This window comes from Aquarana catesbeiana, linkage group LG07 (genome assembly GCF_042186555.1).
Source record: "Aquarana catesbeiana isolate 2022-GZ linkage group LG07, ASM4218655v1, whole genome shotgun sequence".
NCBI lineage: Eukaryota > Metazoa > Chordata > Amphibia > Anura > Ranidae > Aquarana > Aquarana catesbeiana.
In genome coordinates, this window is record NC_133330.1 from 325,818,978 (window position 1) to 325,831,767 (window position 12,790).

The 12,790-nt window shown below is 45.7% G+C and overlaps 1 protein-coding gene across 5 annotated transcripts in view; it reads right to left on the minus strand.

Moving 5' to 3' along the window:
- Positions 1–12,790, minus strand: part of DNAJC6 (DnaJ heat shock protein family (Hsp40) member C6) — a 140,299-nt gene that overhangs the window by 95,673 nt on the left and 31,836 nt on the right. For 2 of the 5 annotated variants that reach the window (XM_073593799.1, XM_073593800.1), the window contains one exon: positions 688–865. The exons of 1 other annotated variant lie outside the window; for it this stretch is intronic. In XM_073593799.1, the coding sequence (XP_073449900.1) occupies positions 688–700 (13 nt within the window). In that variant the 5' untranslated portion in view covers positions 701–865. Of the gene's footprint in view, positions 1–687; positions 1,072–12,790 lie in introns of those variants that run through there. 2 more of the 5 variants (XM_073593797.1, XM_073593796.1) reach the window with 1 other exon arrangement.

Genomic DNA, 12,790 nt, shown 5'->3' on the forward strand with positions numbered 1-12,790 from the left:
GCATTGGGATCCCCATCATCAATTATGCCTGGGGGTGTCCATGGTGCTGCAGCCTAATAATAGTACCATAATATGGGGTGTGTGATGGATGCACCAACCCCCCCCCCCCCCCAAATTGCAGCAGACACCCTGATATTGTTTGATCACACATTATACATTAGACCCACCCGCATTATAATGAGCTGTTAATAGAGTTTCATCTTTATAACACAATATATGAGATGTATGACCCCCCCATGCAACATGCACCGACACCCCGATCCTCTAATCATACATTAGGCCCCCCTTATGCCTGGCTCTTGTAGTACACTATGGGGCATGTAATGTCTATGACCCCCCACCGATCCCCCCTCCGTGCACCGACCCCCCACTCCATGCACTTATCCCCCCCCCCCCCTCCATGCACCGATCCCCCACCGTGCACCGATCCCCCACCGTGCACCGATCCCCCCCTGCATGCACCGATTCTCCCCCCCCCCCCTCCATGCACCGATCCCCCCTCCGTGCACCGACCCCCCACTCCATGCACCGATTCTTCCCCCCCCCCCCCTCCATGCACCGATCCCCCACCGTGCACCGATTCTTCCCCCACCCCCTCCATGCACCGATCCCCCACCGTGCACCGATCCACCTCCTCCATGCACCGATCCCCCCCCCCCCCTCCATGCACTAGGCCCCGGGTGGTACCTGAGCTGTCCATGGTGCTGCAGTCGCTGTGCCGGCCCGGGCTCTTGGCTGCCGCCGCCGCTGTTGCTGCTGGAGAGGCTCCTCCGGATGGCGCCGCCGCCGCGCTCACTCCTTGCCGGCTCCCCGGCCGCTCCCTGCCGCCTCCTCCGCTACTGGCCTCCCCGTTGCTGTCCACCAGCTGCAAAGACTCATAACCGTCATTGTTCGTCTTTTTCCGGTAAGACCCGAGCAGGCTCATGGAGGAGGAATCCCGCTGACCTTCCTCCCTCCCTCTGCCCGGAGCTCAGGGGGATTACACCGAGTCTTCCTCCTCCTCCTCCTCCCCGGTGTCACAACGAGGTGTCTATTGTCCCGGATCAGCCCTCCCCCTCCCTGCCTCCACCCTGCCTACCGGAGAAACCTTCTGCCCAAATACCTACTTCTTATATCCTACCCCCCCCCCCCCATCCTAATCCGAGAATTATATCCTGCACCCCCCCCCCCCCATCCAATTATTTTATATATATATATATATATAGATATATATATATATATATATATATACATGCGCATCTCTCTCTCTATATATATATCTATATAGAGATTTTTTATTTTATATATATACACACTATGTTGTATTAGGAAGGGGTGTAGTGCGGTGTTGTATTGGGAGATTTTTTATTTATATATCTATCTATATCTAGATATATAGTTCTAGCTATCTATCCATCTATATATTTATATTTATTTATTTTCAGCCCTTCTTAACTCTGATTAATATACAGCTCCCCTTTCTAGTCCCAGATTTATATCCTGCTCCCCCTCCCACTGTTAATTTTGGCACAAAATTTCGATTTCGTTTTAGTCCCATTTTAGTCTTCTGCAATTGTTTTAGTCAACTAAATCTCCAGTACATTTTAGTCCACTAAAATAAGTTAAATTGTAATGCATTATTTAAGCATTTCTGTACAATTTCCAAACTCATTATATACTGCTGGAGTGAAAAATCGAATATGTTATTATTTAAGTTAGTCGACTAAAATGTTTTAGTCGGTTTTGGTCGAAAAAAATTAACACTTCCCCCTCCTAACCCCAGATTTAGATATAGAGCACTCTTTTCTAATCCCAGGTTTATATACAGCACCCCTTCCTAATACAACACCACACTACACCCCTTCCTAATACAACACCACACTACACCCCTTCCTAATAACACCACACTACACCCCTTCCTAATACAACACCACACTACACCCCTTCCTAATACAACACCACACTACATCCCTTCCTAATACAACACCACACTACACCCCTTCCTAATACAACACCACACTACACCCCTTCCTAATACAACACCACACTACATCCCTTCCTAATACAACACCACACTACACCCCTTCCTAATACAACACCACACTACATCCCTTCCTAATACAACACCACACTACACCCCTTCCTAATACAACACCACACTACACCCCTTCCTAATACAACACCACACTACACCCCTTCCTAATACAACACCACACTACACCCCTTGCTAATACAACACCACACTACACCCCTTCCTAATACAGCACCACACTACACCCCTTCCTAATACAACACCACACTACACCCCTTCTTAATACAACACCACACTACACCCCTTCCTAATACAACACCACACTACACCCCTTCCTAATACAACACCACCCCTGCCTAATACAACATCGCACTACACCCCTTCCTAATACAACACCACACTACACCCCTTCCTCATACAACACCACACTACACCCCTTCCTAATACAACACCACACTACATCCCTTCCTAATACAACACCACACTACACCCCTTCCTAATACAACACCACACTACACCCCTTCCTAATACAACACCACACTACACCCCTTCCTAATACAACACCACACTACACCCCTTACCAATACAACACCACACCACACCCCTTCCTAATACAACACCACACCACACCCCTTCCTAATACAGCACCACACTACACCCCTTCCTAATACAGCACCACACTACACCCCTTCCTAATACAACACCACACTACACCCCTTCCCAATACTACACCCCTTCCCAATACAACACCACACTACACCCCTTCCCAATACAACACCACACTACACCCCTTCCCAATACAACACCACACTACACCCCTTCCCAATACAACACCACACTACACCCCTTCCCAATACAACACCACACTACACCCCTTCCCAATACAACACCACATTACACCCCTTCCCAATACAGCACCACACTACACCCCTTCCCAATACAGCACCACACTACACCCCTTCCTAATACAACACCACACTACACCCCTTCCTAATACAACACCACACTACACCCCTTCCTAATACAACACCACACTACACCCCTTCCTAATACTGCACCACACTACACTCCTTCCTAATACAACACCACACTACACCCCTGCCTAATACAACACCACACTACACCCCTTCCTAATACAACACCACATTACACCCCTTCCTAATACAGCACCACACTAAACCCCTTCCCAATACAACACCATACAACACCCCTTCCTAATACAACACCACACTACACCCCTTCCTAATACAGCACCACACTACACCCCTTCCTAATACAACACCACACTACACCCCTTCCTAATACAACACCACACTACACCCCTTCCTAATACTGCACCACACTACACTCCTTCCTAATACAACACCACACTACACCCCTTCCTAATACAACACCACACTACACCCCTTCCTAATACAACACCACATTACACCCCTTCCTAATACAGCACCACACTAAACCCCTTCCCAATACAACACCATACAACACCCCTTCCTAATACAACACCACACTACACCCCTTCCTAATACAGCACCACACTACACCCCTTCCTAATACAACACCACACTACACCCCTTCCTAATACAACACCACACTACACCCCTTCCTAATACAACACCACACTACACCCCTTCCTAATACTGCACCACACTACACTCCTTCCTAATACAACACCACACTACACCCCTGCCTAATACAACACCACACTACACCCCTTCCTAATACAACACCACATTACACCCCTTCCTAATACAACACCACATTACACCCCTTCCTAATACAGCACCACACTAAACCCCTTCCCAATACAACACCACACTACACTCCTTCCTAATACAACACCACACTACACCCCTGCCTAATACAACACCACACTACACCCCTTCCTAATACAACACCACATTACACCCCTTCCTAATACAGCACCACACTACACTCCTTCCTAATACAACACCGCACTACACCCCTTCCTAATACAACACCACACTACACCCCTTCCTAATACAACACCACACTACACCCCTTCCTAATACAACACCACACTACACCCCTTCCTAATACAACACCACACTACACCCCTTCCTAATACAACACCACACTACACCCCTTCCTAATACAGCACCACACTACACCCCTTCCTAATACAACACCACACTACACCCCTTCCCAATACAACACCACATTACACCCCTTCCTAATCCTATATGAAGAAAGCATCCCTTCTTATTCATAGATATACAGTATATAGAGCACCACACTGCACCCCTTTCAATCCCATATTTATATAGACGATGAACCTTTATCAATGTTTTTATTACTCTATCGCTACAAGAGTTGTTCTTGAGTTTTTGGATTTGTTTTGTTTTTTTGCATGTAAAAAAAAAAAAAACAAACACACATTTTAGGCCTGAAGATTAATTAAAACTCCTAAAGAATCTATATTTTCGGAGACCAGATACCCCGGAGAATAAAATGGTTGTAGTTACAATTTCACACAAATCATGGTAACAGTTTAGCAAACACAAATTGTTAGTAAAAAAATAAGTTGAGGGCACGCAAATGCCAAATATTACCCTAATTTTTTTTTTTTTTGTAAAATATAAAAAAAGACGAGGTTGTGCTGGGTAAATAGATACAATTTTATGGCTTGACTTGTTGGGCATGTGCCCATGAAACTGTGCCAAATTTTGGTACCCCAAAAATTTTCCTTAGGTGCCATTTTAAAAAAGCCCATACAAGTCCTCAGTTTAGAGTTATCCATGAATAACGGCCCCTGATTTATTGCTCTCACTCCGGGCTGTGCGGAGATATAGAACAAGAACAGCGCAATCAGCATTTTCATAGGTAGGTCCCCTTGACATGTGCGTTTACATAGACGTTTATAGGTGGGGGGGTTACTCAAAACTTGGGGGGGAGTAGGTGTACCTTTCAATTTTTATTTATACTTTTTCACTTAACTGGTAACTTTATTGCTATCAGTATTTTAAAGCTCTCTTTAGTGAGAATTCAGGGGTCTTTTTGACCCCTAATATCTCACCTGTCTTCTACTGAAGATAACGGAGCGTAGATGGCACTTCCATTAGCTTCTTTCTTGGTCCCAGCAGCCGGGGGGAAATGACAGCAGAAACCGGAAGTGACAAAACCCTCATCACTCGTTACTAGCAAGGGGAGATTAGTGAACAGATGTTTGGTGGTCTCCCTCCCCTCTACCCAGTGACATCTGCCAAGGAATAGCAGAGCCCAAGAAACATGGTGGGGGGGGGTGCAAGTTCCAGGGGTCTGCAGACTTTATCTCTAGCCCCTGTATGGACCTTCAGCTTTGGAGCTGGAGGAAGTATCAATCGGCTATAAGTAAAGTGACGTCACCATGTTTGTGATCCACTGAGAATCACAAACCCCTCTGAAGGGACTGCTAGCTTTTTTAATCGCAGATTTCTGTAAATGAATAATGTAGTTGTGCAGGCGGAGCCACACACAGCCACACCAAAATTTAAGGTGGGGGGGGGGGGCTGTACACCAGGGGCGTACCTACAGGGGTCGCAATTGCCCCATGCTTCAGGGGACTTGTCAGCCCTCTGTACACCCAGATAGGAGGCGCAGGGAAGGGGTCGGTAAATGCGTAATTTACTGGCCCCTTCCTTGTCTGAACTAATTAAGTCAGTGATCCGTACCTATCAGTGACTCTGTCCATTCATAACTGAAACATACTAAACTGTTTACTATGCCTCAGTTTGTGAATGAACAGGAAGCTCTGTACGGAGCTCTTCCAGTCCATTCATTCTGCGCAGTTGAGACTGCAGAGATGGAGATTGAGGCAGTGGCGGCCCATGCATTAAAGGCGCATGGGCGCCGCCCCCCTCTCTCCTGCCCCCCCCCCCCCCTCTAGCACCAATAGATAGATTCATGCATTGCATGCTGGGCGCTCGCAGGTCACTCAGCTGTGTTAGAAAAGCAAATGAATATTTGCTTTCCTATCACTAAACCGCCTCTCCGCCAATCAGGTGCTCGGATCTGTTACCGTCACCTGATTGTTCGAAACGACAGGTGCTGTGATTGGATGCCAGGCGTCCAATTATAGCAGAGGACGGGAGAAGACATAGAGGAGCTGTCCCACTGAGACAGGTAAGTGCAGACGGCGGGCTGGCGGGGGGCACACTGGCAGCATTTGATATAGCACAGTGGCTGCGTTTGATGGGCACAGTGGCGGCAATTGATGGGCACAGTGGGCGGCAATTGATGGGGCACAGTGGGGGGCAATTGATGGGCACAGTGGAGGGCAATTTATGGGGCACAGTGGAGGGAAATTTATGGGGCACAGTGGGGGGCAATTGACGGGGCACAGTGGGGGGCAATTGACGGGGCACAGTGGGGGGCAATTGACGGGGCACAGTGGCGGCAATTGATGGGCACAATGGGGGGCAATTGATGGGCACAGTGGGGGGCAATTGATGGGGCACAGTGGCAGCAATTATTGGGCACAGTGGCGGCAATTGATGGGCACATTAAGGCTGCAATTGATGTTTTTTTTTCAGAATTTTTTATTTTGTTTGCGCCCCCCCCCAAAAAAATTTTGAGCACCAGCCGCTACTGGATTGAGAGCTGTGTTCTCAATCTCATTTGTCTGTCTCAAAGGTGAAAAATCAGACGTCTGTTTAGACCCCTAATATCCAATGGGCCTCCTTAAAAAATTGTAAACAAGAATAAAAAAATAATATTGTAAAAAAAAAAAATAAAAAAAATAAAAAAGTTGGTTAAAAAAAAAAGAATGAAAAAAATAACAAAAATAAAAAACTACTGACACCAGTGGCGGAATTACCAGTGTCACAAAGGTCGCACCTGCGACTGGGCCCCGGTGTTCCAATATGTAGGGTGTAACATGAAACATGGTCTGAAAGGCGGAGCTAGCTTTTAAATATAGAGCTTGTTCATCCCTTTCTTTGGTCTTTGAAGAGCGATCTGCTTTCAGATCACTCTAAGGAAGGCACTGATGTTGGATGAGAAGGCCTGGCTTGCAGTCTCCGCTCTAATTCATCCCAAAGGTGTTCTATGGGGTTGAGGTCAGGACACTGTGCAGGCCAGTCAAGTTCCTCCACCCCAAACTCACTCATCCAAGTCTTTATGGGCCTTGCTTTGCACACTGGTGGGCAGTCATGTTGAAACAGGAAGGGGCCATCCCCAAACTGTTCCCACAAAGTTGGGAGAATGAGGGGAACAGTTTGGGGATGGCCCCTTCCTGTTGAGGTCAAGACTTTAATGCTGTACCCAAATGAAATTTAGATTTTTTTTTCACACAAATAGAGCTTTCTTCTGGTGGTATTTGATCACAACTGGGTTTTTATTATAAAAAACATCCAATATTACATTGCATAGATAGTGGAGCATTTTTTTTTTTTTAAAGTGGAGTTCCACCCAAAAATGGAACCTCTGCTTTAAGGGAAGGTGACCCCCTGACATGCCACATTTGACATGTCATTTTTGGGGGGGGGGGGGGGCAGTACCCTCTTTTTAGAGGATTCCAGCTCCCACTTCCTCCCGGCACACCGCGGCACAGGAAGGGAGATCACCTCTCCCCCCCTCCCTCTCCGCAATCATCTGGTACACGTCACGGGTCCCAGATGATTGCCCAGCCAGTCGCGGCTCGCGCGTGCGCAGTGGGTGCCGGCTGTGAAGCCACAACCGGGGCGCCCACACTTACAATGCCGGCGCAGCAGAGAGAAGGGGGAGACGAGTGGGGATTCCCTCCCCCGCATTGCTGGACCCTGGAACAGGTAAATGTCCGATTATTAAAAGTCAGCAGCTGCAGTATTTGTAGCTGCTGACTTTTCATTTTTTTTTTTTAAGCAGAACTCCGCTTTAACTTCATTCAGGGAACGCATGAAGTGAAAAAAACGTTTTAACTTTAGAACCACCTTAAAGCGGAGTTTCACTCAAAAGGCTTATCTTCCTCCTCCCCTAGTCTCCAGGGCCACATTTGACACCTTCCGGGGGGATGGGGACACCCCTGTTTTTGACAGGTACCTGCTCCCACTTTCGGGTGGTCTCGCCGCAGCCCCCCTCCCCCTTTCCCCACCGCGGGGCCATTCAGAAACTTTGTGCATGCGCAGTAGGGAACTGGCTGTGAAGTCGCAAGGCTTCATTGCCGGTTTCCCTTAGAAGCAATGGTGGCGCCCCAGCAGAGCCAATGGAAAAATCAGCTGGGGTGCCGACATCGCGCGATCCCTGGATTTGTAGCTGGTGACTTTTTTTAAATTTTTCCCGAAGGAGGCTGGACCTCCTCTTTAAAGCATTCTCACTCTCCTCAATGGCTGAGGCACAGCAGCGGGAGGCATTGGCTTCCACAGCTGTCAATCACAGGCAGGGAGCGGGCACACAGAGGCGGCTCAGAAGCGAGAACACATGAGTACCAGGGGGAGGAGCCAGGAGCGCTGGCGGGAGGGCGGGGAGCCAGAAGAAGAGAATTGGGGGCTGCTCTGTGCAAAACCATTACACAGAGCAGGCAAGTATGACGTTTGTTATTTTTAAAAACAAAAAAATTCTTTAAAATCTTTAGTGACAATTTATGATGCTTGTGCTACCTATGTGGATATCAATACTGGTATAGGCTCCTGGCACTCATTAGAACTGAAGAAGTCACTTGGACAAGCTTCAACATTACAGGACAGGCCACTAAGCTCTTAAGCACAATGGTCATGTGTCCCGGACTGCTTAACAGAAGAAAAAAAAAAAAATGACCCCATACAGTAAGTGACCCGGGGTGGGGTCACACATCCCAGCAGGATCCCTTTAGGCTTAAAATGTAATTAATCCAGAAGACACATGTCTGGCTTCCGCTAACCTGCATTTGTGCCAGAGCTTCCACCAATGTATATTTGTATTTGGATGCTCTGATACAAAGGCAGGCATAAAGCAGCCAAAAACAAAAAAAAAACAACAAGAAAAAAATGAATATCTCATTAAAAAAGATAAAACAGCAAAATCAGCTTTTTCTGCAATATTCACTTTCAATCCAAAGATTCCCCCTGCAGTACTTCATTCCTACCACTAGAGGCTCTTAGTCTGATGGGCCGCATCCCGAGACTGGACAGTGAAAGGAGAAGCAGTAATGAGCTCATCTCTCTGTCACTCTGCTCTCTCCTCCTATCAGCACCTGAATGCATGTCAGCATTAACATGTGCTGCTTCTTCCTTTCACATTTCAGCCCTGCTGTACAGGCAGATAGCAAGTCAGGTGCTTGCATTTTAAAAAATAACTTTAACAAATAAATAATAATAAAGAATACATGGCTGTGTTCATTTGAGTTTTTTCTATCTGCCGGGAATTCAGGTGTAGAGTATAACTAAAGCAAAACATTTATTGTCGTTTTGGATGGCGTGGAGAGGGATTAGAACCCCTGTTGGGTTTTTATTGCTGTCTATGTCCTTGTTAGGGAGGTTCACCCTCTCTTTGTCCTGTTTACCATTATCACTGAAATTGAAAGTAAAAGAAAAAAAATAAAAATTCTACATATTGGGTTGTCCCCAGGAAAGTGATAGAGGAGAAATCTTCCAATGGGGACATTAGTTCTGGGATCCCCAAGGAATTCCACTTGCCGACCAGGATTTTTCTGGCACTTTTTGTTTACGAGTAAAAAATCTGTATTTTTTGCTAATAAAAATTACTTATAACCCCCGAACATCGTACAATTTTTTTTAGCAGAGACCCTAGAGAATAAAAATGGCGATTGTTGCCACTTTTTATGTCACGCGGTATTTGCACAGCGGTTTGGCAAACGCAATTTTGTTGGAAAAAAAACACTTTAATGAATAATAATTAAAAAAAACTCAATAGTTACCCCATTTTTTTTGTATGATGTGAGAGATGAGGTTATGCCGAGTAAATAGATATCCAACATGTCATGCTTTAAAATTGCGCAAACTCGTGGATCGGTGACAGACTACAGTGCTTAAAAATATCCGCTTTAAACGCCTGTTCAGGTTACCTGCTTAGAATTACAGAGAAGTTATATATATATATATTGCAGTTTGCAAGTTAAGATATCAGCCATAACCCCGCTACCGTTTTTTGCAGCCGCCGGCCGGCGTTCTCACGAAAGCATACAGAACGGGTCATGAGCCGCTGGAATGCCTTCTGAAGCGGCATTCCATATATATATATATATATATATATATATATATATATATATATATATATATATAGCTCTATCTCTATTGCAGTTGGCGATTGGTAATTTGCAGGCATTATCCTCTCACTTCCTGTTTGGCTATGGTACAGGAAGTGAAGGGAAATCTCCTCAATGGGACAAAGATGGCAGAAAATAAACTTTCCAAGGGTTCTAACCCTCCCTTACTCTATCCAAAATAATTTTGCCTATAGTTCTACTTTATTTTATATTTAAAGGATTTTTGTTTCATACAGTGAGGAAGGCTTAAAGTGGTATTAAACCCAAAAAACAAAAACCTCGCCAGCCTTACTCTATCCAAAAAAAAAAATGTTTAAAAGTTTTGTCCCTTAGGTTCACATCTATGCGGTTGATGCGTTTTTAAGGCGATTTGCGTTTTTGAAATCGTGTTTTTGATGCATTTTTGCATGCAGTTTTTTTGCATTCTGCGTTACCAATGTCAGAGGTGGGCGGTGCTACCAGGTGATTTCGCCGGGTGGCCCCACCCCTTAGCCATTGTGTGTTCGAGGTTTTTGTTTTTCCCGGGTCCTGCGGTGATGGTGGGCATCGCAATTGACGATGGATCTACATCGGGGACATTTTTATTATTATTATAAAAAAAAAAAACAAAGACAAAAAAACAAAGGAATTGTCAAAAACTCTTGTACTGTCTTTATTCACTTTTACACTTTTTTGGTGAATGAGTAGGGGTAGTATGTACCTCTACCTGTTCACATGGGGAAGGCTGCAATCTGGGGCCCCCTTTGTTAAAAGTGGCTTCCAGATTCCGATAAGCCCCCCCGCCCGCAGACCCCCACAACCACCGCCCATAAACATGGGGACAAGGTGCTTTGGGGTGGGGCAGCTCCGCCGCACCAAAGCACCCCCCCCTCCATGTTGAGGGCATGTGGCCTGGTATGGTTCAGGAAAAGGGAAAGCACTCACTCGTCCCCTCCCTTTCCTGACCTGTCAGGCTACATGCTCGGATAAGGGTCTGGTATGGATGTGGGGGGGGGGGGGTGCACACCATTTAATTTTTTATTTTGGTGTGGGGGTTTCCCTCCAAATCCATACCAGAACCGAAGGGCCTGGTATGGATTTGGGGGGGACCCCACGCCCTTTTTTTTCACATTTAATTTTTGCTGGCAATTTTTTTACATTCAGCTATGAGCGGGGAACCCCACTGACAGCTGATGACTTATCGGTTGTTAAGGATGTGACGGCCGGTTTCCCGGCCTGCTCCTTAGCAACCAGCTATTCACAAAAAACTCATCAAAAACGCAACACTTGCGTTTTTTTGGTGCGACTCCATTGAAGTCTGTTACACGCAAAACGCAATCTGCTGCGGCAAAAAAGTCCCTGAACCTCTTCAAAAAAAGGCAGCACCGCAAAATTCACAGATATGAACTACATACATAGGAAACCATGTTAAAATGTATTGTAGTGCGCTTCTGCAAACTGCAAAACACATAGGTGTGTGAACGTGGGGTAATTCTGCTCTAAGCTTTTATATAGGAGCATCGATCGATAATACGAATACAGAGAGTACCTAGAGGGCCAAGGACCCCACAGCATGGTGGGGTGGGCTGCACGCCAAGGTTGGCCGGGATCAGACTTCAGCCCACTTATAGCTTCTCAATTCAATTCCCACTAATTATAGACTCCATTTCCAAGTCTGCCAGAAATGGAGATTAAATTCAATTGTGAACCTTCTAATCACAGCAATTCTTTAGCAGCCTTCCACTCCTGTGCGATCTCATGAGAGGGCGCCAAGGGGAACCTTTTCTCTTACTTTTTACCAGTATGGCAGAATTTAGCTTTTTTTTTTTTCATCCCTTCTGATAAGAAACTTTTAACGTTTTCGGAAAAAAAAAAATGCTGAATGAATTTGATTTGTGCAACTTTGGCAAAATCATATTTGTATAGGAATAATTCCTGTAAATGGTATTAAATTCTACTCATCGAAGGCCCGTGACATTTCACTGTGAAGATTACAAAAAAGTTTTTCAACCGAATTGCAACATGATTCCTGAAGTTACAACCCCCTCTAGTGTCCACTAAGTGCACGTGCGCTTTCAGATTTTTTTTCCCCCTTGTCTGCACACTGCGCAGATTACCTAATATGGGCGTCCTTCTGGTAAAGTGATCTTCAACCCAAAACCAGGATTGTAATGTATTGCAGCTTAACAATCATTAGATGTAGTGGCTGCCTTAGTTTTCTTTTCTTTGGCTGTTTTCACCTGGTGATCTGGCCAGTAACACAACTCTTGTATCAGTGAGACGCAACTCTGGAGGAATAAGTACAGGAGGCAGGAGCATTGTCAGTCTGCAGGGGAGTGGAGTGTTTATTTTGCCCCCCTTCACGACCAGGCCATTTTTTTTGCGATACGGCACTGCGTTACTTTAACTGACAATTGTGCGGTCGTGCCTCGCTGTACACAAATACATTTTGTGTCCTTTTTTCCGACAAATTGAGCTTTCTTTTGGTGGTATTTGATCACCTCTGTGGTTTTTATTTTTTGCACTATAAGCAAAAAAAAAGACAATTACAAAAAACAAAAAAACAACAAAAGTGAGTACACTCCTAAGTGAAAATGTCCAAATTGGGCCCAATTAGCCAT